This window comes from Schistocerca cancellata, chromosome 1 (genome assembly GCF_023864275.1).
Source record: "Schistocerca cancellata isolate TAMUIC-IGC-003103 chromosome 1, iqSchCanc2.1, whole genome shotgun sequence".
Lineage (NCBI taxonomy): Eukaryota > Metazoa > Arthropoda > Insecta > Orthoptera > Acrididae > Schistocerca > Schistocerca cancellata.
The window spans coordinates 673,694,531-673,716,675 of NC_064626.1; the positions used below are offsets into that span (position 1 = coordinate 673,694,531).

General features: G+C 45.1%; 1 protein-coding gene and 1 non-coding gene across 2 annotated transcripts in view; one reads left to right on the plus strand and one right to left on the minus strand.

Moving 5' to 3' along the window:
* Positions 1–22,145, plus strand: part of LOC126092881 (cadherin-89D) — a 407,126-nt gene that overhangs the window by 289,368 nt on the left and 95,613 nt on the right. The window contains exons 10-12 of the mRNA XM_049908645.1: positions 6,743–7,006; positions 15,444–15,476; positions 16,488–16,629. Coding sequence (XP_049764602.1) covers positions 6,743–7,006; positions 15,444–15,476; positions 16,488–16,629 — 439 coding nt within the window. The remainder of the gene's footprint in view (positions 1–6,742; positions 7,007–15,443; positions 15,477–16,487; positions 16,630–22,145) is intronic.
* Positions 20,524–20,598, minus strand: Trnat-ugu (transfer RNA threonine (anticodon UGU)). Its single transcript has one exon. It is a non-coding gene; the product is annotated as a tRNA-Thr (tRNA).

Sequence of the window (22,145 nt, forward strand, 5' to 3'; positions counted from 1 at the left end):
ACTTTATCATTGAATAAATCACTAAGTTATTGTGCAGAGGGTTGCCAACCCTCTGACCGAACATAATAAACTACCATAGAGGAATGTAATTTGCGCGGACCCTTGGACCACTATGTCCTACAAGTATTACAGTAAGAAACTCTGAATATGTCTTGGGGCAGCGTAACTCACAGCACGAAAATTACCCAGACTATATTTTTCCAGTGCTTGAGGATGACAGCACTTAGCAACTTCATTAAAACTTTCAACATAATTTCTGAACTTTCTCTCGCTGACATATTTAGCATCAGACACGAGGTATGTCCACAAAGTAACTTGCTTATATAAAAGAAACGTGTACAGGTACAGAAAAAATATTTATTGTGGAAAAATCTACAACTGTTAAACTACTTTTCTACATAGCTTCCGAAATTTTGTAGGCACTTGTCATAGAGTGGCACAAGTTTTTGTGTGCCTTCTTCATAGAAGGTTGCCGCCTGTGTATTCAACCATGTGGTAACATGTTCTTTCAGCTCGTCATCTTCGTTGAAGTGTTGACCACCAAGGACAGTTTTTAGCTGTAAGAAGACATGAAAGTCGCTAGGAGCGAGGTCTGGGCTGTATGGATGATGATCAGACGCATCCCAGTGAAATTCCCGTAAGAGTTGTTCGGTCACATTCGCCGTGTGAGGTCGGGCATTGTCGTGGAAAAAAAAAAACACCACCTTTTGACAGCAATCGTCGGCGCTAGTTCTGTATTGCGCGACGCAATTTCTTAATGGTCTCGCAGTAAGCTTGTGCATTGATTGTTTGGCCTCGTGGTAAGCCTTTTCTGTCCCAATAAACGGTGCACAGGACTTTTTGAGGTGTCAAGATTTGCTTAGGCTTAACCTTCGTTGCGGATGAAGTGTGCCTCCACTCCATTGATTGCCGTTTTGTTTCAGGGGTGTCGTACGATACCCAAGTTTCATGCCCCGTGAATATCCGAGAAAGAAACCCATCGCCTTCTTCGTTGTAGTGTGTCAAAAACTGAAGTGCAGTGCCCATCCGTTGTTTTTTGTGTTGTTCAGTAAGAATTTTGGGTACCCAACTTGAGCAAAGTTTTCGAAATTTCAGTTTTCCAGTAACAATTTCATGAATCAGTGATCGTGAGATTTGCGGAACTTCCATAGCAAGACCACCATGTGTAAACTTGCGGTTGTGCTTAATCTTCTCTTCAGTTCTGTGAACCAGTTCATCAGTAACCACAGGCGGGCGTCCACTTCGATCTTCATCGTGCACTTGATCACGTCCTTCACTGAAAAGTCTGACCCATCTTCTAACCATTGAATCACTCATAGCATTTTGTCCGTAAACCTCGCAGATTTGCCGATGAATTTCCTTTTGTTTAACTTTCTTTGCATTTAGCAAACGAATCAGAGATCTGATTTCACACGCGGTGGAATTTTCAACTACGGCTGACATAATAAAGAAGCACTTCAAAGCACACGTCGGCAGTAGCGATCTGAAAATGACGTACATGTGTTCTCCTTGAGTCAGAGTAACGGCGGCGCATGCTCGAAACTGCAATCGTATCGCTGCAGCGGATAGAAATAGAAACGGAACTTACTTTGTGGACGACCCTCGTATTTAACATATTAACTCATTTGTAAAATAATCGCCCGTTTCATGCTGTAGTAAACATGTGAGTTACATTCTTCAAAGAATCGGGCGTGAGAGGTTAGCTGTTCCTAATACCACCCAACCGGTGCCAAGACATACGCCTACGCTCCCTTCAACCCTCAATCGCATGGTGTTACCAGTTGTTCACAAACCCTAAATTTACGCTAATGTTAAGGACACCACTCGCATATATATGATGACACTGATCGGCAATACACACAGTCAGGCTGCATCGTGCTAGACTGTGTTTGGTATAACTGTGTTGGCAAAAACAGGTGAAAATCGATAATATTTGTTGAAGGTCCAGTGTACGCAGTGTACGTAGATACACGCGTTAGAAAATGTAAGAGTAAATTATTTCCGTTATTTAGAGTACATCTACTTAGATTTTTAATTTATGTAAAATGATGCTTAACGATACTGTAGACTGTGTTTCCATGTCTCTCTAACTCAACGATCAATAACGAATCAATGTGCTGCTGTATGGCAACAAACCTAAAATATTGAATAAATCAAAATTTCGATGTTCAACCTGTTACATTGGACTTCGTGTATCAGGCACTACTTCCAGAAACGTTTTCTTACTGCAGTTGGTTTCCTTAAAAAAAAAAAAAAAGTCGTGCACTAGAGGGATAAAGAGACTGCAAGCGAACAGTTTCGCTACCAGTAAATCTACCGACGCCCACACGCTGATATGCTCTAGAAATGGCTTTTTTCACCGAAGTAAAAGTCATTTGCAAGTGAACAAATCATTACTCATTGCACTCCGTCTTCAGGCCCGAGTGGCCTACCGGGACCATCCGACCGCCGTGTCATCCTCAGATTAGGATGCGGATAGGAGGGACGCGGGGTCAGCACACCGCTCTCCCGGTGGTTATGATGGTATGCTTGACCGAAGCCGCTACTATTCGGTCGAGTAGCTCCTCAATTGGCATCACGAGTCTGAGTGCTCCCCGAAAAATGGCAAAAGCGCCTGGCGGCCTGGATGGTCACCCATCCAAGTGCCGACCACGCCCGACAGCGCTTGTCATCGGTGATCTCACGGGAACCGGTGTATCCACTGCGGCAAGGCCGTTGCCTCTCATTGCTCATTGGAGAAAATTAATTGATCATTTGCAGTTTTACTGAATCTCTCAAATAAAATATTTGTTCTCATCGCATGCTCCGAGTTAAAAAGTTAAGAGCTCCCGGATTTTCCCATATGATATGTCTACCGATATCACAACCACTTAAATCATATCCATAGATTTCCACGTCCCGCTTTCCTCACTTACCTATACCCTTCCTTATTTTAGTAGTGCCGCTGTGTGCCATTCCCGTGATGGAATTCTTAGTTTCTTCAACTCTTTCCGTCTAGGACATCACTACCGTATTTATGGCTGCAGAAATACTGACGAAACCACTGTAATCGAAGAATTGCAGAAAATCAGGTAGAAGTGCCGGATATACACGACATCAAAGAAGAGTGAAATGGCGCTTGGAAACTCCTTTGGGATGTTCAGTCGAATAATAAGAGAGAATTCTCTTCCTCCGCGAACAATTGTGTATCTGTTGAGTGTAGGTGACGGTAATGGCTGTGCGTGTAGTATAGTTTCATGTTCATGCAGCGCAGTGATTATAGAGAAAGGGAGAGACCCGGTGCCGATGCGTAGCCCACTCCTCTCGAGTACACACCGAGGTCACCGCCGGACTTGTTGTTCCCATCCGACGGACGGACCACTATCAACCGGGCGACATCCCCTCACCTTATGAGACATTGCACAGAGGCTAGCAATGAATCCAGAATCTTCACACAAAGTCTGGTCATCAGGAATTGTGCGTAACCACATCTACTCCACTAACAGGCCAAACACTGGTGGTGAAAATTTCTACCGCCACCAAATTCGCATAGGCGTACCTCCGAGTCGAGCGCCACCGCACGGACGTGCGGGCGACTTCCATAACCTAGATAGTAAAAAAAAAAAAAAAAAGGTTCAAATGGCTTTGAGCACTGTGGGACTTAACATCTGTGGTCATCAGTCCCCTAGAACTTGGAACTACTTAAACCTAACTAACCTAAGGACATCACACACATCCATGCCCGAAGCAGGATTCGAACCTGCAACCGTAGCGGTCGCGCGGCTCCAGACTGTAGCGCCTAGAACCGCTCGGCCACACCGGCCGGCACTAGATAGTAGCCAGCTCAGTGTTATACAGGGTATCACGGGGCACACACGTATCTAATGATACCTCAAGCGTGTAGCATGATTCCTATAGTTGTGGCATATCCATGACAAACATTTATGCAATGTTCTTTCAAGTATTTCTTTCTTTAAATGCATTGAGGTTAGCGGATGAATCACGATAACGCTGATAAACGTTGGGCTCCATTTTTAAAATTTAGTTGTTATATTTACTATTTCTCTTTGTGACAGGCCCGAATGAATATTGAATTTCATTTCAGTTTTCACTCCTTTCTGGTCTTTGTCAGTTAGTATCTTTCTATGACCATTGTCCTTACGCCATGCTACATGACTGCTAGTGGTATGCCATACCTTGTAGACACACTGAACGTCCACATTGATAGATGGTCATCGACATATCATCATGGATCCTTAATGCCATTGTGTGACGGCTCCACACCGAACCGTCTCACTGCGCCGATTTCATTTCACTGCCATATGTTGTGTCAACGGTAGAGTATCATGTGACGTCCTGGAACCAGCATTCCATAGCGAACAGTCTGCTTCCACTGAAGATCTAAAGAATTGGTACACCTGCCTAATATCGTGTAGGGCCCCCGAAGGCAAGCGGAAGTGCCGCAACACGACGTGGCATGGACTTGACTAATGTCTGAAGTAGTGCTGGAGGGAGCTGACACGTAAATTCTACAGGGCTGTCCACAGATCCGTAAGAGTACCAACGGGTGGAGATCTCTTCTGAACTGCACGTTGCAAGGCATCCCACATATGCTCAGTAATTTTCATGTCTCGAGAGTTCTGGGGCCAGCGGAAGTGTTTAAACTCAGAAGAGTGCTTCTGGAGCCACTCTGTCACAAGTCTGGACGTGTGGGTTTTCGCATTGTGCTTATGGAATTGACGAAGTCCGTTGGAATACACAATGGACATGAAGAGATGCAGGTGATCAGACAGGATGCTTACCTACGTGTCACTGTCAGGATCGTATCTAGACGTATCAGGGGTTCCGTATCACTCAAACTGCACACGCCCCACAACATTACAGAGCCTGCCCCAGCTTGAACATCCCCCTGTTTGCACGCGGAGTCCACGGATTCAAGAGGTTGTCTCCATGCCCGCACACTTCCAACCGCTCGATACAATCTGAAACGAGACTCTTCCGATCAGGCAACATGTTTCCAGTCTTCAGTATCGGTGTTGATGGGCCCAGACGAGACGTTAAGCTTCGTGTCGCGCAGTCATCAAGGGTACACGAGTGGGCCTTCGGCTCCGAAAGCCCATATCGAAGATGTTTCGTTGAATGGTTCTCACGCTGACACTTGTTGTTGGCCTAGCATTGAAATCTGCAGCAGTTTGCGGAAGGGTTGCACTTCTGTCACGTTGAACGATTCTCTTAAGTCGTCGTTAGCCCCTCCTCACAGGATCTTTTTCCGGCCGCAGCGATGTCGGAGATTTTATGTTTTACCCGAATCCCCACTTCATCGCTACCTCGGAGATGCTGTGTCCCATCGCTCGTGCGCCGACTATAACGCCACGTTTAAAATCACTTAAATCTTGATAACCTGCCATTGTAACAGCAGCAACCAATTTAACAACTGCACCGTAGACTTGCTGTCTTATATAAGCGTTTCCGACCTCAGTGCCGCCTTCTGCCTGTTTATTTATTTATCTATGCATTTATTTTACCTGGCAAGATTAGGGCCTTCAGGCCCTCTCTTACACCTAACCAGGCATACTCAGATTGAACGAATTTCAGTTTGTACAGATCATTATGGACATACCACGTGTTATACAGTATTAATGTTAAAGAAAAAAAAAAAAGATTATAACAGGATAATTATAACAATCAAAAAAATAATTATATCAATCAAGAATAATAATATTAATAGTAATGACTATGTATATGAAAGTAAACATATTTGTCTTTTATGAATGTCAGTCCTATTGCTAGATGGGAATTTTCTCGTTATGTTCTTGCAGCTTGTGAGTTATTCACATCGAGCAGAGACATGAGACGATAGAATGGGGTGAAAGAGATATAGAAGAGGTAGCTAGGTTAGAGGAAGAGAAATAGAATGGTAAAATTCGAAGCTATGATGTAGAGGGAAAAGGAAGAGATGAGAGGGGCACAACAACGGTGGCTATACCGTCCCTAATATGTAAGTTTTGAGTTCCCTCTTGAATGTTGAGTGGTTCTGGATAAGATGCAGATCACAGGGGAGCGCGTTCCATAGTCGTATGGCTGAGATGGAGAATGACACGGAGAAAAATTTTGTGTTATGTAAAGGTACAGCCAAGATGCTAGACGTATCCGATCTGGTATTGCGGTTGTGGAATGATGATAGGTGTTTAATGTGAGAAGATAAGTATTGGGGGCACCAGTGACTAAGAAATCGGTGAAGTAAGCACATAGTATGGAGATCGCGTACCTTATGTGGGCGTATCCAACCTAGCTGGGAGTATGAAGGACTGATATGATCATACAACCGTATATTGCACACGTATGTAACGCAAGAATTCATCACTAGCCCGAGGCATCTCGAATTTTCACACCACAGTAGTAAAGATTAGGCAAGACTAGTGTTTGGACTAATTTTTGTTTAACATGGGTTGGAAATATTTTTCTAAATTTATGGATTGCATGTAGGGAGGAGAGCGATTTCCGGCAAGCTGTGACTGTTTGTTCTACATGTTTCTGTATTTGAATACGCATGCCTGTACTAGTTTCTTTCGCGCTTCAGTGTATTTTGTGTGAGGAGGTTATCTAATTGCCTTTATATTTCGCCCCGTGGATCCAAGAGACTGTTTAAACGTTATACCGTCCAGAGACCTCCACTGCTGCTGGTGACAGTGGTAACCGAAGTTTCCTACACATTTGTCTTATCGTGCCTCGCGCAGAGTGAGACAGCGGTGACGGGTTGCAGGTGTGGGCGACGGACGCGGACCTGGGCCGCAACGGGCAGGTGGTGTACGCCGTGCAGGCGGCCGGCGGCGCCAACGGCAGCGGCGGCGGCGGCGTCGCGGCGCCCGCCTTCACGGTAGACGCGCAGAGCGGCGAGGTGGCCCTGGCCGCGGGGGCGCGCCTCTCCGTGGGCCGGCACGCGCTCTTCGTGGAGGCCTCCGACCAGCCCGAGAACCCCAGCGAGCGGCGCTTCAGCATCGCCGTCGTCTCCGTGGACGTGCAGCCTGTCGGCCGCGCAGGTCAGTCACGCTCGCTTCTCTGCAGTAGCCGTCATTTCGAGGGGGCCGTCATAATACCACATCGAAAAAGACGCGCTGGAGATGATGTTAGCCCTTCTTCATACGTACCCCCTTTGATACGACACATTTTACCAAGGCCGCGCGGGGTAACCGTGCGGTCTAGGCGCCTTGTCACGGTTCGCGCGGCTCGTTGGAGGTTCGAGTCCTCCCTCTGGCGTGAGTGTGTTGTCCTTCGCGTAAGTTAGTTTAGGAGCCGCTGCGTAACATGGGCAAAAAGTTTGAGCGATGGCGTGCTACGTTGCGGAAAACGTTCGCGATACAGCCGACTAGCCGCTCTTCGTACCTCTATCTTCGCCATACACAAGGAGCATTTCTGTTTACTGTGTCGGAGACGCATAGGCACTGAATAGGTCTTGCAGCAACGCGGACGTTATGTGACCTCAGGTGACCGTCTGACGAAGTACATCTCATCCCGTCTACCCTTCTGAATACCAGCTCAAGCAACTCGGAGACTTTTCTCTCACCAGACGTGGACGCGTTACACATCTGAATTGAAACCATTTGGGAGGGAGACGGTACGTTTCCGGACATGGGTTAGTTTTCAAAATACTATGTACTCACTGCCCTCTACAAGTGTTAGAAGTTGGTAACTGAAATTTCCGATCGCCCTGTATACAAAACTGTACAGTTTGACCTGCTAAAGTATCTCGCTATAACATGATTACCACGGTATCTGTTATAAGACTCTTTTATGTTAGCTGAGCATATCGGTGAGGTTTCGTTTCGATAAATACTTCAGTGCAGGTCTGGTATGAAAATAAATGGCTAAGTTCTAAGCTAGTCACGAGTGCAAAAGACATGCAACAATGGTAAAAAATTCCATTGACACTGGGGGTGACTGAAAGTGTAGACCATGAGAAGATTTTCACTTTGCTATTCAAGTGTAGCACCTTTTCCTGCGGGATTGAACCGGATATCGGAACACCATGCTCTTTTTTCTCATTGAACCAAACGAATAATGCATCATCCAGTATTCGATTTCCAGCTTTCTCTACTATAGCGCTGTTCTGCTTACTATTTTTAGTCGTCATTCTGAAGCAGAAGCCTTCAATTTTCGTTTCTTGTTCCAGTCTGACATAGTCGATGCCCCTACCATCATATCCTACGCATATGGTCTTCAGCAGTTCACCTTTCTCTGTTCTGTTTAATATTTCCAGCTTTTTCCCATTCGAAACAACCACTTAGGATTAGCCGAGCGGTCTGAGGCGCTGCAGTATGGACTGTGCAGCTGGTCCCGGCGGAGGTTCGAGTCCTCCCTCGGGCATGGGTGTGTGTGTTTGTCCTTAGGATAATTTAGGTTAAGTAGTGTGTGTAGCAGTTACATCCCATAAGATTTCACACTTTTTTTTTTTTTGAAACAACCATTTTCTTTCGCTTCGAATCAATTTCACTCGCTCACACTCAAAACACCTGTACAACTTCTTAACTGTGTAAGGAACAGAGCTACGCTGACCATTGTAACGGTAGCTGGAAGTGTGGGAGCGGCGATCTCTGTGCTACCTGCGGTGCCGATCAGCAGCTGTATATACCGTGCCGTACCAACTGTATACTGCAAATTTCCGTTTTAAAGGATAAAAGAAAAGGAAACAAGAAATGAATCCGGACAAACACGTAATTCGAATTTATGACGTCCAGATAACGAGGTTGTTATTTGTACCTCTGACTTGTGTAGAATTGGTAATATGCTCCTGCAGCGGTTTTCCCCGTACGAGCATATTTTGAAAGCGCCACACTTCGACCAGTTCCATAAAACACAACTTGATTGTACCCTATGACGGGTGGCGGTGTTGAAACCACGTGCAACCACTGCCTGCTTTGCTCCTCTGTCTCCTGGTCGTACTGCTACACACTGCATTCAGACAATACTGCAACGTTTCTGCTGTTGCTTTGTGATGACGGGCTTTTTGAATGGGCGTGAGCAGTCGCTATATTCAGTGAGCAAGACCTTGAAAACTGATCCACCACTGATTTTTACTTTCTCCACTATCACCTTCTGATAAGCCGGTCTTTCAGCACCAAGGCCTCCCTTCTCTTGGGACTCCCATTCCTCAGAAACAATTATTCCGCGGCTTTGTTCTTCGTCATTCAGTGTGCTACCTAACCACCGTGAGGAGGACTTGCTTAGCCACAATTTGGGAAGTTGTTGGCGGAACGATTCTTTTACTTTGGAGTGGAGTGTGCGCTGTTTCGAATCTTCCTAGAAGATTGAAACTGTGCCATACCGGGACTCGTACGGGGAATATTGCCTTCGTTCTGGCCTAGGCTGTGCGTAAGCCATTTTGGCGCCGTCTACATTCTTGCTGCACTAACACTCCTGGAGAAATGGAATTTTTTTGTGTCATCAGTTTTCTCACTGGTTTGATGCTGCCCGCCACGAGTTCCCCTCCTGTGCCATGCTCTTTCTCTCAGAGTAGCAATTGAAACCTTCATCCCCAATTATTTATTGCATGTATTCCAGTGTCTGTGTTCCTTTACAGTTTTTGTCCTATACAGCGCCCTCCAGTACCATGAAAGCTTTCCCACTCAAGTTTTAGCAGATGTGCTCTCATCGACTCCCTTCTTTTTGTGAGTGTTTTCCATATGTTCCTGTCCTCGCCGATTCTATGGAGAGCCTTCTCATTCTTTACCTAATCAGTCCGCATAAATTCCAACATTCGTCTGTAGCACTGCACGCAAATAGCTTCGATTCCTTCCTGCTCCGGTTTTCCCATAGTCCATGTTCCACTGTCCATGTTTCACTACCATACAATGCTGTGCCCCAAATTACATTCTCAGAAACTTCTTCGACAGATGAAGGCCTATGGTTAATACTAGCAGACTTCTCTTGTCTAGGAATTCCCTTTGTTAGTGATAGTCTGCTTTTTACGTTCTCGGGGGCTATTTTACTGCTTAGGTAACAAAACTCCTAGACCTCGTCTACATCGTGATCCCCAATTCTGATGTTCAGTTTTTCGCTGTTCTTATTTCTGGCACTTCACATGCTTTAGGTTTTCTTCAATTTACTCTCAATCCATATACTTTACTCATTAAACTGGTAATTCCACGTAGCAGATCCTTTAATTCTTTTTCTCTTTCACTGATATCCTTTCGCCTAGAATTTTAATCCCATTCTTGTGTCCTTCTTTCATTTTCGTCATTGCTTCTTCCATGCACCTGTGTAGCTTGAACAGTATGCGCGAAAGACTACATTCCTGTCTTACACCCTTTTTAATCCGAGCACTTCGTGCTTGGTCTTCCACTCTTATTTTTCCCTCTTGGTTCTTGTACGTGTTATATATTACTCGCCTCTCCCTATAGCTTACCCCTATTTTCCTCTGAATTTCCAACATCTTGCACCATTTTAAATTGTCGAACGCTGTTTCCAGGTCGACAAATCCAATGAACGTGTCACGACTTTTCCTCATTCTTGTTTCCATTCTCAACCGCAACATCAGAAGTGCCTCACCAAAGCCGTTACATATCCTAAAGCCAAACTGATCGTCGCCTAACACATCCTCAATTTGCTGACATGCTGGCCTTTCAGCATCAAGGCCTCAAGGCCTCCCCGTTTCTTAGGACTCCCGGTGCCTCAGAGACACTTACTCCGCCGCTCCGTTCTTAGTAATCCAGTGTCTCGCACTTGTCGGCTCTTACTGCATTAGGAATTTTGTGGATGAAGCGTTTTCGAAGGTCTGAGGGTTTTTCACCAGCGGGAATATCCGTTTTGTTGGCACTTTCCCCAGTGATTTTCGAAATCCCAATCGAATATTATTTATTCCTTCTTCCTTTTTTGTATTAAGTTGTCCAAAACGCTTTTAAATTCTGATTCAAATACTAGATTCTCCATCTCTTCCCTGTCGACTCCTGTTTCTTCTTCCGTCGCGTCATCTGGGACATCCTTCGCTCATGAAGAAAAATGGCTCTAAGCACTACGGGACTTAACATCTGAGGTCATCAGTCCCCTAGAACTTAAAACTACGTAAACCTAACTAACGTGAAGGACATCACACACATCCATGCCCGAGGCAGGATTAGAACCTGGGACCGTAGCAGCAGCGTGGTTCCAGACTGAATCCTTCGAATCGCTCGGCCACAGCGGCCGAGGCGATCTATTCGCTCTCTCCTCTGCATTTAACAGTGGAATTCTCATTACATTCTTAATGTTACCGTCCTTTCTTTTAATTTCACCAAAGATTGTTTTGACTTTCCTGTATGCTCAGTCAGTCTTTCCGACAGTCTTTTCTTTTTCGATTTCTTCAAGAATAGATATTGCAGAATAATAGTTTAGCTACAGCCTCGGCGTGCATATGTGAAGTTTGGAGAATAGGATAGCGGTGCTGGGAGGAATGAAGCTGTGTAGCAGACTCCTGAGTTATGTCTGGATAGCTGAATCGTAAGAGCATTGCCCGCGAAATGGTTCTGGGTTAATGTAGCGGACTGACACACAGTTTTATTGTTGGTGTGTTTCTGTAAACACTGTTATGCTTGTATCCGAGTTTTAACTTTTCGTGTGTTGTGTTTTCGAGCCTGACATGGGGAACCAGTCCCGTATTAACCTAGACAACAGCGTAAAAACCACAGTCAGACCGCCTGGTGCGTCAGCCGTCAACCCGTCGCGTCGCGCGGGTCCTATCCGTGTCTGGCAGACCACCCTCCCCAGCATGTCAGCGTGTCGCACGTCAGGTCACGCCACCGGGTCATCCACCATCCGCATGTAGTTGACAAAACCGCAGCGATTTGAAAAGGCGAGAGATACACGGAATTTTGTAATTTAAAGTGTCACATTATCTCGCGGAAGTAAAATTAAAAAGTACAGATAGGTAAATTAATAGACGTCGGCAACATGAGGAACTATTTTTTGAAGGAATCAGAAATGTTGTTCAGCTTTCACGTTCCTGTTTCTTTTATAGTGGCTGGCTGTTTCGTCGCCTGTTACTTAAACGTGGAAAGCTTCTTTATCGGTGCTGTTAATCTGGCGTCTCGGCTTTCTGCTCCATTAGCTCAAGAACCGGTAGCGGGTTTCTAGGCACCCTGCCTAATCAACCGTGGTCTAACGTAATGAGCCTTTAAGCAATATCGTGATAGAGGAGAATTGAAAACTGGTTCTCATTCTTGCCGAATCCCTACCACCGTCGAGAAGCATTGACATTAATCGCGTATTATATTCTGCCTGTGATACTTTTGGGCCAAACTGCGAAAATTAGAGTTCGTTAGTAGCTTATAAAGAGACTGAAATTCCGTCTTAACTTCCAGTTTTACTTTTATCAAAGGTCACTTATAATCATAAGACTAGCAAGGCGGCAGTTGTATGCAGCAGTCTTAGCACCACCGGAGCGTTAGATGTCAGGCCGTATACCGCTAAGAAACACAAGCAAATAAGTCGTAATTCTAACTAAAGTTCGAAGATAAAAGGGAATTTCTAAAATGTAACATCAATCAATACTGTCGGATAGTAGACGGGAGACATGTCTTTGATTCAGTTCTGCACCAATCAGAAATACGCCATTTTTGTGTCGGTATACGACTTTCGGATGACACGGTCAAGTATTTTCCCTTGCTTGCTAGTGTGATGAGAGATTCCTGCAAAACGAGAGCTTTCAACCAAGCTTCTATGTTAACATCACGTTTTATTATCTCCTTCTTTTGGTGAGAGGTACACGCTCATTAATATAGAGAAACGTTCAATAAGTAATGCAAAACATTTTTTTTTGTTTCTGAAAGCAGGTTGGTTTTATTCAGGATTCCATTACACCTATTATTCCCCACTCTGTGGCTACAAACCCTTATTTTTCAACATAATCTCCGTTCAATGCGACGGCCTTACTCCATCTTACTGGGAGGGCCTGTATGCTCACATGGTGCCACTCTACTGGCCAACGTCGGAGCCAAGTGTTGCTACATCAACAACCTTTCCATCATTCACGTGGTGCTTCCCGCGCAGTGCATCTTTCATTGGGCCAAGCGGATCCAAGTCGGAAGGTGAGAGAAGCTGGTTGTTGGGTGGACGAGAAAGAACAGTCCAATGACGCTTTGTGAGCTCTTCTCGCGTGAGCTGTCTAAGGACCTGTGTTGTCGTGGAGACGAAGTTCGTTTGCATTTTCACGGCGACGAATACGCCGAAATCATTTCTTCCATTTCCTGAGGATAACACAATACAATTCAGAGTTGATCTTTGGGTCAAGATGCAGGATATCAAACAGAATAGACCCTTCAGAATCCCAGAACGCCGTCGCCATGACTTTACCGGTTGAGGGTGCGGTTTTGAACTTTTTCTTCGGAGGAGATGTGGTGAGACGTCACTCCATGAATTACCGTTTTGTTTCCGGCTCGAAGTGATGAACCCATATTTCATCGACTGTGACAATGTTCGACAAAAAACTGTCTCGATTAGCCTCGCAGCACGCAAGCAATTCCGCACAAATGGTCCCCCGTTGCTTTCTGTGGTCTTCTGTTAGGCGGCGAGAAATGCCGGGAGTGCACATCTTTGAGTGCCCCAAATGGTGAGCAAGTATGTCAGCACAACCAACAGAGACCCGGTTGAGCAGCGACCTATTTGATTGTGATCTGTCGATCACCTCGAATGAGAGTGTCTGCACGTTTTCTGCGCGTTCCAACTTTGCAGGCGTCGCGCACGCGGGAGATCGGTTTGCGCGATGATGACAGATGCCTCGCCCAACGACTCACCGTGCTTTTGTACTCTGCCAGGTCTCTGTAGACATTCTGCAACCGCCTATGAATATCTATGATGTTCTGGTTTTCCGCCAAAAGAAACTTGATGACAGGTCTCCGCTCGGAACCCAACTCCATTACAGACGTTAGTTATAGTGCCGCCACCCTAGGAACTTCATGAAACTTTAGGAACTGAAGCGGCAATTTTCCCTGATTTTCCACACCAAATTTAGCACTTTGTCAACCAAAATTGGCCGAGAAAACAAACGTGTTGCATTACTTATTGAACGCCTCTCTTATCTTAACGATTCATAACTGAGACATAATGCCGTTCGGTGTTATGTATTTATAGCTGCCCGAGGTGAATAACGTCTTATTTGTGTCTATTAAAGGCGTGGAGAGTAAAACCTGCTGGTGTGTAACGACCCATCACCGCACACGACATCACACTCGTCCTCCGCTCCAAACAACACCGCCCCTGGTCATGATGGCGTCACCTACCGCCACCTCAAGGAATCCCCCCACATCCTTCCTGACTGTCCTTGCTACCCTGTACAATGTCCTTCTCTCCACCCCGACCTGTGGAAGACTTCCCGTGTCATACTGTTCCCTACACCTAAGAAACCCCCCTCTGATACCTCTTCTTATCGTCCCATCTGCCTCACATCCGTGTTCAGTAAGGTCTTCGAGACTATCCTCTCCCGCCGTATTCACCGCCACCTTAACTAGCACCACGTTCTTCCCCTTACCCAGTGTGGCTTTGGCCTTCCTTCTCAGCCGACGACCAGCTCCTTAACCTTACCAACCCCTTCAACGGTCCCAACGCACCCTCCAAACCCACCTTGGCAGTTCACCACTTGGTGCAACCAGTGGTTCCTCCGCTTAAACCCCTCCTAGACCCAGGCGATCAGCATGGGCCGTACCACCCCCCCCCTTTCCATGTTTTATACCTCACCATTTATGGCCGTCCTAACCATCTCACTCCTATCCTCCAATACCTTGGCCTCACACTCGACCGCCACCTCACCTGGGCTCACCATCTCCTTACAATCCAACACAAAGTACACAACAGACTCTGCCTCCTGAAACTCCTATCTGGCCAGACATGGGGACTGCATCCTTCCACCAGCCTTCACACCTAAAAATCCATGATCGCCCCATACTTTATTATGCCAGCCAGCATTGCTTGGATTTCCGCCCCTCCCAGGTTCTTGGTTCAAATGGCTCTGAGCACTATGTGACTTAAGTTCTGAGGTTATCAGTCGCCTAGAACTTATAACTAGTTAAACCTAACTAACCTAAGGACATCACACACATCCATGCCCGAGGCAGGATTCGAACCTGCGACCGTAGCGGTCGCTCGGCTCCAGACGGTAGTGCCTAGAACCGCACAGCCACTCCGGCCGGCCCTCCCAGGTTTTATAAAGCCCTCCAAATCCTCGAATGCCATGCACTCCACCTTGCCTTCTGCATCCGCCTTCTGTCCCCCATGTCCTCTACGACCTCATCCTCTTTCCCTGCCTTCTCCTTTTCCTTGAACACATCTGCACCCTGTATATTGTCTGCCGCCTGCTGCCTTGTCGTAACTCTTAATCTCCCGCCCCACCTGTCTCCTGTGTCTTGGTGCACTCCATGACACACCTATTCTTTGCATCCCGTCCCCTCCCTGCTGCACCTTGCTCTCAGGCCAGGCAGGACACGGGTAGTCTTCCACAGGTCGGGGTAAAAGCCAGAGGAGAGGAGGACATTGTACAGGGTAGCAAGGACAGCCAGAAAGGAAGGGGGGGAATCCTTGAGGTGGCGGTAGGTGACGCCATCATAACCAGGACCTCGGCAGGTCGCTGCTGGCAGTTTTATTCTTCTTCGCGTGTGCTTCATCTCTTAAAGTGGTTTTAAAGTGTCTTGTTCTGGAGTGTTTTGAATACTGTGGCTAACTATTAACCTGGGCGTGTGACTTCAGTGCCCTTTTGTGCTCTACGAATCGCCAACTGTGTGTGTTTTTTTAACTTAATGTCGACTTTTTTAATTGTCCCCCATGAACGTTTGCATGTCAGTGTATTTTTACCTGCATTATCTCCCCTTACTCTGTTTTTATGTCCCCCTTTTTGTCGCCTTTATATATATAATTTTCTTCTTTTATTAGCTGTCATGTCACTCGGCTGAAGAGCGGCGGGTTGTCCCCCTGACATGAAATCACAATAAGAAAGAGAAAAAAAAGTGTGTAACGACGCTGTTTGGTTGTCGGAATGTAGTTATGTCATAATGAGAGCAACGTAAAAGCAGTAGTTAATTGAGTTTTGTAAGAAGTGTTACCTTTCCTGCTTTCAGTTGCTGTTGTCAAGGAAAAAACGGAAGTAATTTAGTCGAAATCTTGTCCTTAGCTAGAAACAAATTTAGTCTCAACCATCTGTTGCTCGAAGACTCCAATTTCAGAAGATACACGCTTATTTTGACCCTCTTCCAGTGGACGAAATTTCTGGGAAATCGGGTTATGGCACTTGCCGTGTTCTGCCCCTGATTTGACCTGCGCTAGGGAATGTTGACTGATGACCAACGCGTGGCATAGACCCAGCTCTTTCCATGGGAGCGTCTTTGGCCGTGGAACAAGTGAGGCCTCTTACTACGTAGCTTGAGCAGGTGCCACGGCCAATGGGACAGGTTTACAACAAGGAAGTGGCAGGCGCGCTGTTAGGCTGTGGCGTGCCCTATTGGACGCTGAGTGTGGCTTACTGCTGTGCAGGGACGGAGAGCAGCACGGAGCCGGACTTCGTGGGCGCGCCGTACGAGTTCTGGGTGGGCAGCACGGTGCCCGTGGGCACCAGCGTGGGGCAGCTGCGCACCAACGCCGCCGTCGACGGCCGCTCCGCCGTCTTCGACCTGCTGCACAGCTTCCACCAGGGCGGTGAGTTCTCTAGGCCGGTGTACGGCTACTGCGCACTTTACCCAGTGTTAAACAGTCCTAATTAACTCTCTTAACTTAGCGGCGATCCCGTCGTTTTACTCAATGTCGCTTGTGCCCGACATGAACAGGTGTGGTTTCAGAGACGTGTTTGATTTGCCAATTACAAAAATTTGTGAATCGATTCCCTTTTGCCGTGTTTCTTGACTTCCGCAAGGCGTTCGATACAGTTACACACAGTTGTTTAATAAAGAAAGTAAGTGCATCAGACCAATTGTGTGATTGGATTGAAGAACGCAGATAACAGAACGCAGCATGTCATTCTCAATGGAGAGAAGTCTTCGGAAGTAAGAGTGATTTCAGGTCTGCTACAGAGGAGTTTCGTAGGACCGTTGCTATTCACAATATACCGCGTGATCAAAAAGTCATTATACATTTGAAAACATAATAAACCACGAAATAGTGTAGATAGAGAGGTAAAAATTGACACACATGCTTGGAATGATACGGAGTTTTATTAGAACCACCCCATATTGCTAGACGCGTGAAAGATCTGTTGCGCGCGTCGTTTGGTGATGATCGTGTGCTCATCCGCCACTTTCGTCATGCTTGGCCTCCCAGGTCCCCAGGTCCGTGCGATTATTGGCTTTGGGGTTACCTGAAGCCGCAAGTGTATCGTGATCGACCGACATTTCTAGGGATGCTGAAAGACAACATCCGACGCCAATGCCTCACCATAACTCCGGATATGCTTTACAGTGCTTTTCACAACATTATTCCTCGACTACAGCTATTATTGAGGAATGATGGTGGACATATTGAGCATTTCCTGTAAAGAACATCATCTTTGCTTTGTCTTACTTTGTTATGGTAATTATTGCTATTCTGATCAGATGAAGCGCCATCTGTCGGACATTTTTTGAACTTTTGTATTTTTTTGGTTCTAATAAAACCCCATGTCCTTCCAAGCTTGTGTGTCAATTTGTACCTCGCTATCTACATTATTCCATGATTTATTCAATTTTCAAATTTATACTGACTTTTTGATCACCCAGTACATAAAAGATCTTGTGGATAACAGCGGAAGTTCACTGAGGGTTTTTGCTGATGATGCTGTGGTATACCGAGAGGTTGTAACAATGGAAAATTGTACTGAAATGCAGGAGGATCTGCAGCGAATTGACGCATGGTGCAGGGAATGGCAGTCGAATCTCACTGTTGACAAGTGTAATGTGCTGCGAATACATAGAAAAAAAGATCCCTTATCATTTAGCTACAATATAACAGGTGAGCAACTGGAAGCAGTTAATACCATAAATTATCTGGGAGTAGACATTAGGAGTGATTTAAAATGGAATGACTATATAAAGTTGATCGTCGGTAAAGCAGATGCCAGACTGAGATTCGTTGGAAGAATCCTAAGGAAATGCAATACGAAAACAAAGAAAGTAGGTTACAGTACACTTGTTCGCCCACTGCTTGAATATTGCTCACCAGTGTGGGATCCGTACCAGATAGGGTTGATAGAAGAGATAGAAAAGATCCAACGGAGAGCAGCTCGCTTCGTTACAGGATCATTTAGTAATCACGAAAGCGTTACGGATATGATAGATAAACTCCAGTGGAAGACTGTGCAGGAGAGACGCTCAGTAGCTCGGTTCGGGCTTTTGTTGAAGTTTCGAGAACATACCTTCACCGAGGAGTCAAGCAGTATATTGCTCCCTCCTACGTATATCTCGCGAAGAGACTATGAGGATAAAATCAGAGAGATTAGAGCCCACACAGAGGAATACCGACACTCTCTTTCCACGAATAATACGAGACTGGAATAGAAAGGAGAACCGATAGAAGTACTCAAGGTACCCTCCGCCACACACCGTCAGGTGGCTTGCGGAACATAGATGTAGATGTAAATGTAGATTTTCAAATTTTTCTTTTCCGTCATGGATGTGTCTAAATAATGTAAAGGAGAAGGTTCGATTCCAGACGCTGGAATTAGCAGAATTTGAGTAGAAACTGAAGCATAAGCAGTGCCGTAAAGTTCTTTATCACCAGATTCAGTGCCATCGTCGCAGGTTAAATTAGGAACTTCTCCATACGGTCTCTTACACCAGCGTTTTACTATTGATAGCGACTCCTCCATCGGCTAGGGGTGAAAACATAGCTAACTGTTTCGTGCTCTTTGAGACCTCAGGTAGGGAAACTACCAGGCAGTCATGTGACCTTTCGTCACTTCATACGGCAGTGAAGTGATGTGTTTTTGCCAGTGGGCTGTATGCAATCAGCGCAACAAGGTCGATCAACGCGGTGACTAGACAGAATTACAGGATCGAGCTGTCGGGGTGTGCCGTGGAGACACTGTGAATAAAATTATCCGCTTCGTCGGTGTGTAAACTAGGAGTTTCGAACGTGTCTCGAAGGAATGGTGTAGCAGTCGCTGATACGTCAAATGACGTAATAACAGTGTGAAACATCCCCTTAGAAAATTTTTATAAATGACAGTGCTGGAAAACCTCTATGTTATTTGATTTTCAAACAGCTGAGCAAAACTGAACGTACTCAGACATTTCTCTCTTTACTTATTCTGATCATCACTAAACTGACACACAATATTTTTAGCGCAACGAAATCTGACTTTCAATAATCCCTAGAGAAGAATGACCCTGACTAACAATAACCTATACCTTTCATGAATCACTTACCTCACAAAAATCTTCGTTACTCCAACTACTGCTATACAGCGTGCGCCAATAATGCCAGCTCAATAAAATATTCTAACTACTGAAGGCACTAACTACTGATAGGCATAGTTAGCAAATGAAAGCTTTTGGTAGAGAACAAACAATTTACTACCTTAATAGTGTTGAAAAGTCATCATATATATATATATATCAGTTCCTGATATCCAGTATTACAAATTTACTCTTTCTGATGGAGCCACGTCCAGATCGTCCGCTCTCAAAATCCTGCCATCTCTCTCCCCACATCCACCACTGCTGGCGGCTCACCTCCAACTACGCAACGCTACGCGCTGTTCACATCCAGTTGCGCAACACTACAATAGCAAATATTTCAACAATGCCAGCCAGCCACAGACTGCACATAGCACGGTCAGTGATTTTCATACAGAGTGCTACGTGGCGTTACCAACATAAAAACCTAAGCAGCCTACTTACAAGTGGCAACATTGGATTATACAGTCAACCAGTTGGAAATAATTGTTCGGTACACTGACCTAGTTTTCGAAACCTACGAAGGATGTTTTCATCAGAATAAAGTTTTGAGAAAACGTAAAATTACATTGCGAGAAAAAAATGGTCAGAATTTAGAGCAAGTATTCTCAAATAAAAAATAAAATAAAACACGTTCCAGCCTTTGCTACGTGTGCCTATCTAGGAAGAACATCTAACTTATGTAGACAGCCTTAGTAGATGTCTAAACCTAGAACAATGTACCGAACAGTTATTTGCAACCTATGGGTTGTATAATCGTATGTTGGAACTGGTATACAGTTGCTGAAAAACAATTATGTTTAAAATTATAGTAACGGTGTTGTAAAAAAATCGAAACCAATGGAGACTAGAGGCGAATGTATCTCTTGTCTATAACACCCGGTTCATTTAGTCAACGTAAATTTTTACCAGTTAGATTATTTTTGTACCACTTACCACGTTTGTTTCAAATGGCTGCTGTTGCACCTACTAGGATTCTTTTGTACTAGAAGTAGCAGTTTTATTAGTTGTGTGATTCGTAGTTAGTATTTCAGTTGTTTTTCCAAATTTCCTACGAGCTCTTGGACTTGTGGTTATAAATTAATTGCGTCATTAGAATTACATATTAATACCTTCAGCTGCTGACGGGCGTTGATGTATATCAACGGGGACAGGGGAAAATGTGTGCCCCGCCCGAGACTCGAACCCGGGATCTCCTGCTTACATGGCAGACGCTCTAACCAACTGAGCCATCGAGGGCACAGAGGATAGTACGACAGCAGGGACTATCTCGCGCACGTCTCCCGCGAGACCCACATTCTCAACTTATACGTCCACACACTATATTCGTAGTGTCCCTACCCAACACACTCATTATTCGTGGAAGACATTCTTACCAAGTCCTGTAAGAGTTCGGGTAAATATGTGTGCATCCGCACAGAAGAGGAAAGTCATGGCCGGTATTGCCAGAACTATATACTCATATGGATATGGTGTCTGTTCTTTAGGACATCTCCGAAACCTTTCGGACATGTCCGAAAGAACAGACACCATATCCATATAAGCATATTAATTGCTTTGGTTGTGAAGAAAGCTTCTGAGGACAGTGATATGAGTTGACAGTGCCAGGTCGATACAAATATTTTATTATTTGAAAGTAAATCTGCTGTACTGAATTTACACTTTTTGTTTCTATTTCTTATTAACACTTGATTGCCTTCTGGCATGATCTGAATATACCCAGAGAATTAGATACCGGAAAAATGTTCTGTTTTGTAAAGACTGGTCTTAAGTTGCGCTGATTGACAATGTAACTTTGCACCAACATTAAAACTGAAATTTTACTCTCATAGGGCACAGCTAGAACACGTTTTCACTTTTTCAAGAACTCAGTAAATACAAATTTAAAATGTGACGCTGTCTGTTGCACTGCGTAACTTGTTTAGCGTCCAGTATTTTCAGGAATGATAAGAAGGGCTACAAAGTTAGCCCGACTGACATTTTTAAACCAGACGGGAAATTCTGCTGTCAGTCATTACAGGTACATGTCAGCCAATATAATGGGGAACTCTGCGAAGAAAATTGGATGCTATGGAAGCTCGTGAAAGACGTTGCTCAAAGTCTAACATAAAGATGTTGCACATGATATTTGGTAAATAAGAATATGTGGCAGCGAAGATCATGTGTTGTAAAATAAAAACTTACAATACCCTGTCATGGCTCCCATATGTTCTTATTTACCAAAGCTGTATGTGTTCAGTGGGCCAAACAACTTAGAATCTGCACGGTAAATGACTGGTGTCGCTAGTGTGGTCCGCCAACTCTGTATTTCATCTCTTTCTTAATGATGCAGAACGGCGAATGCACCGATGGCCCAGTGAAGCGTTGAACCTGAAGTTTGTAGAGGGTGTAATTTATTTCATATAGAGGGTCTATACAAGGGCGGGCGATGTACTTGAGGGCAATGTTATAGAAATGGAAGAGGATGCAGATGAAGATGAAATGGGAGATATGATACTGCGTGAAGAGTTTGATAGAGCACTGAAAGACCTAAGTCGAAACAAGCCCCGGGAGTAGACAACATTCCATTAGAACTACTGACAGCCTTGGGACAGCCAGTCCTGACAAAACTCTACCATATGGTGAGCAAAATGTATGAGACAGGCCAAATACCCTCAGACTTCAAGAAGAATATAATAATTCCCATCCCAAAGAAAGCGGGCGTTGACAGATGTGAAAATTACCGAACTATCAGTCTGATAAGTCACGGCTGCAAAATACTAACGCGAATTCTTTACAGACGAATGG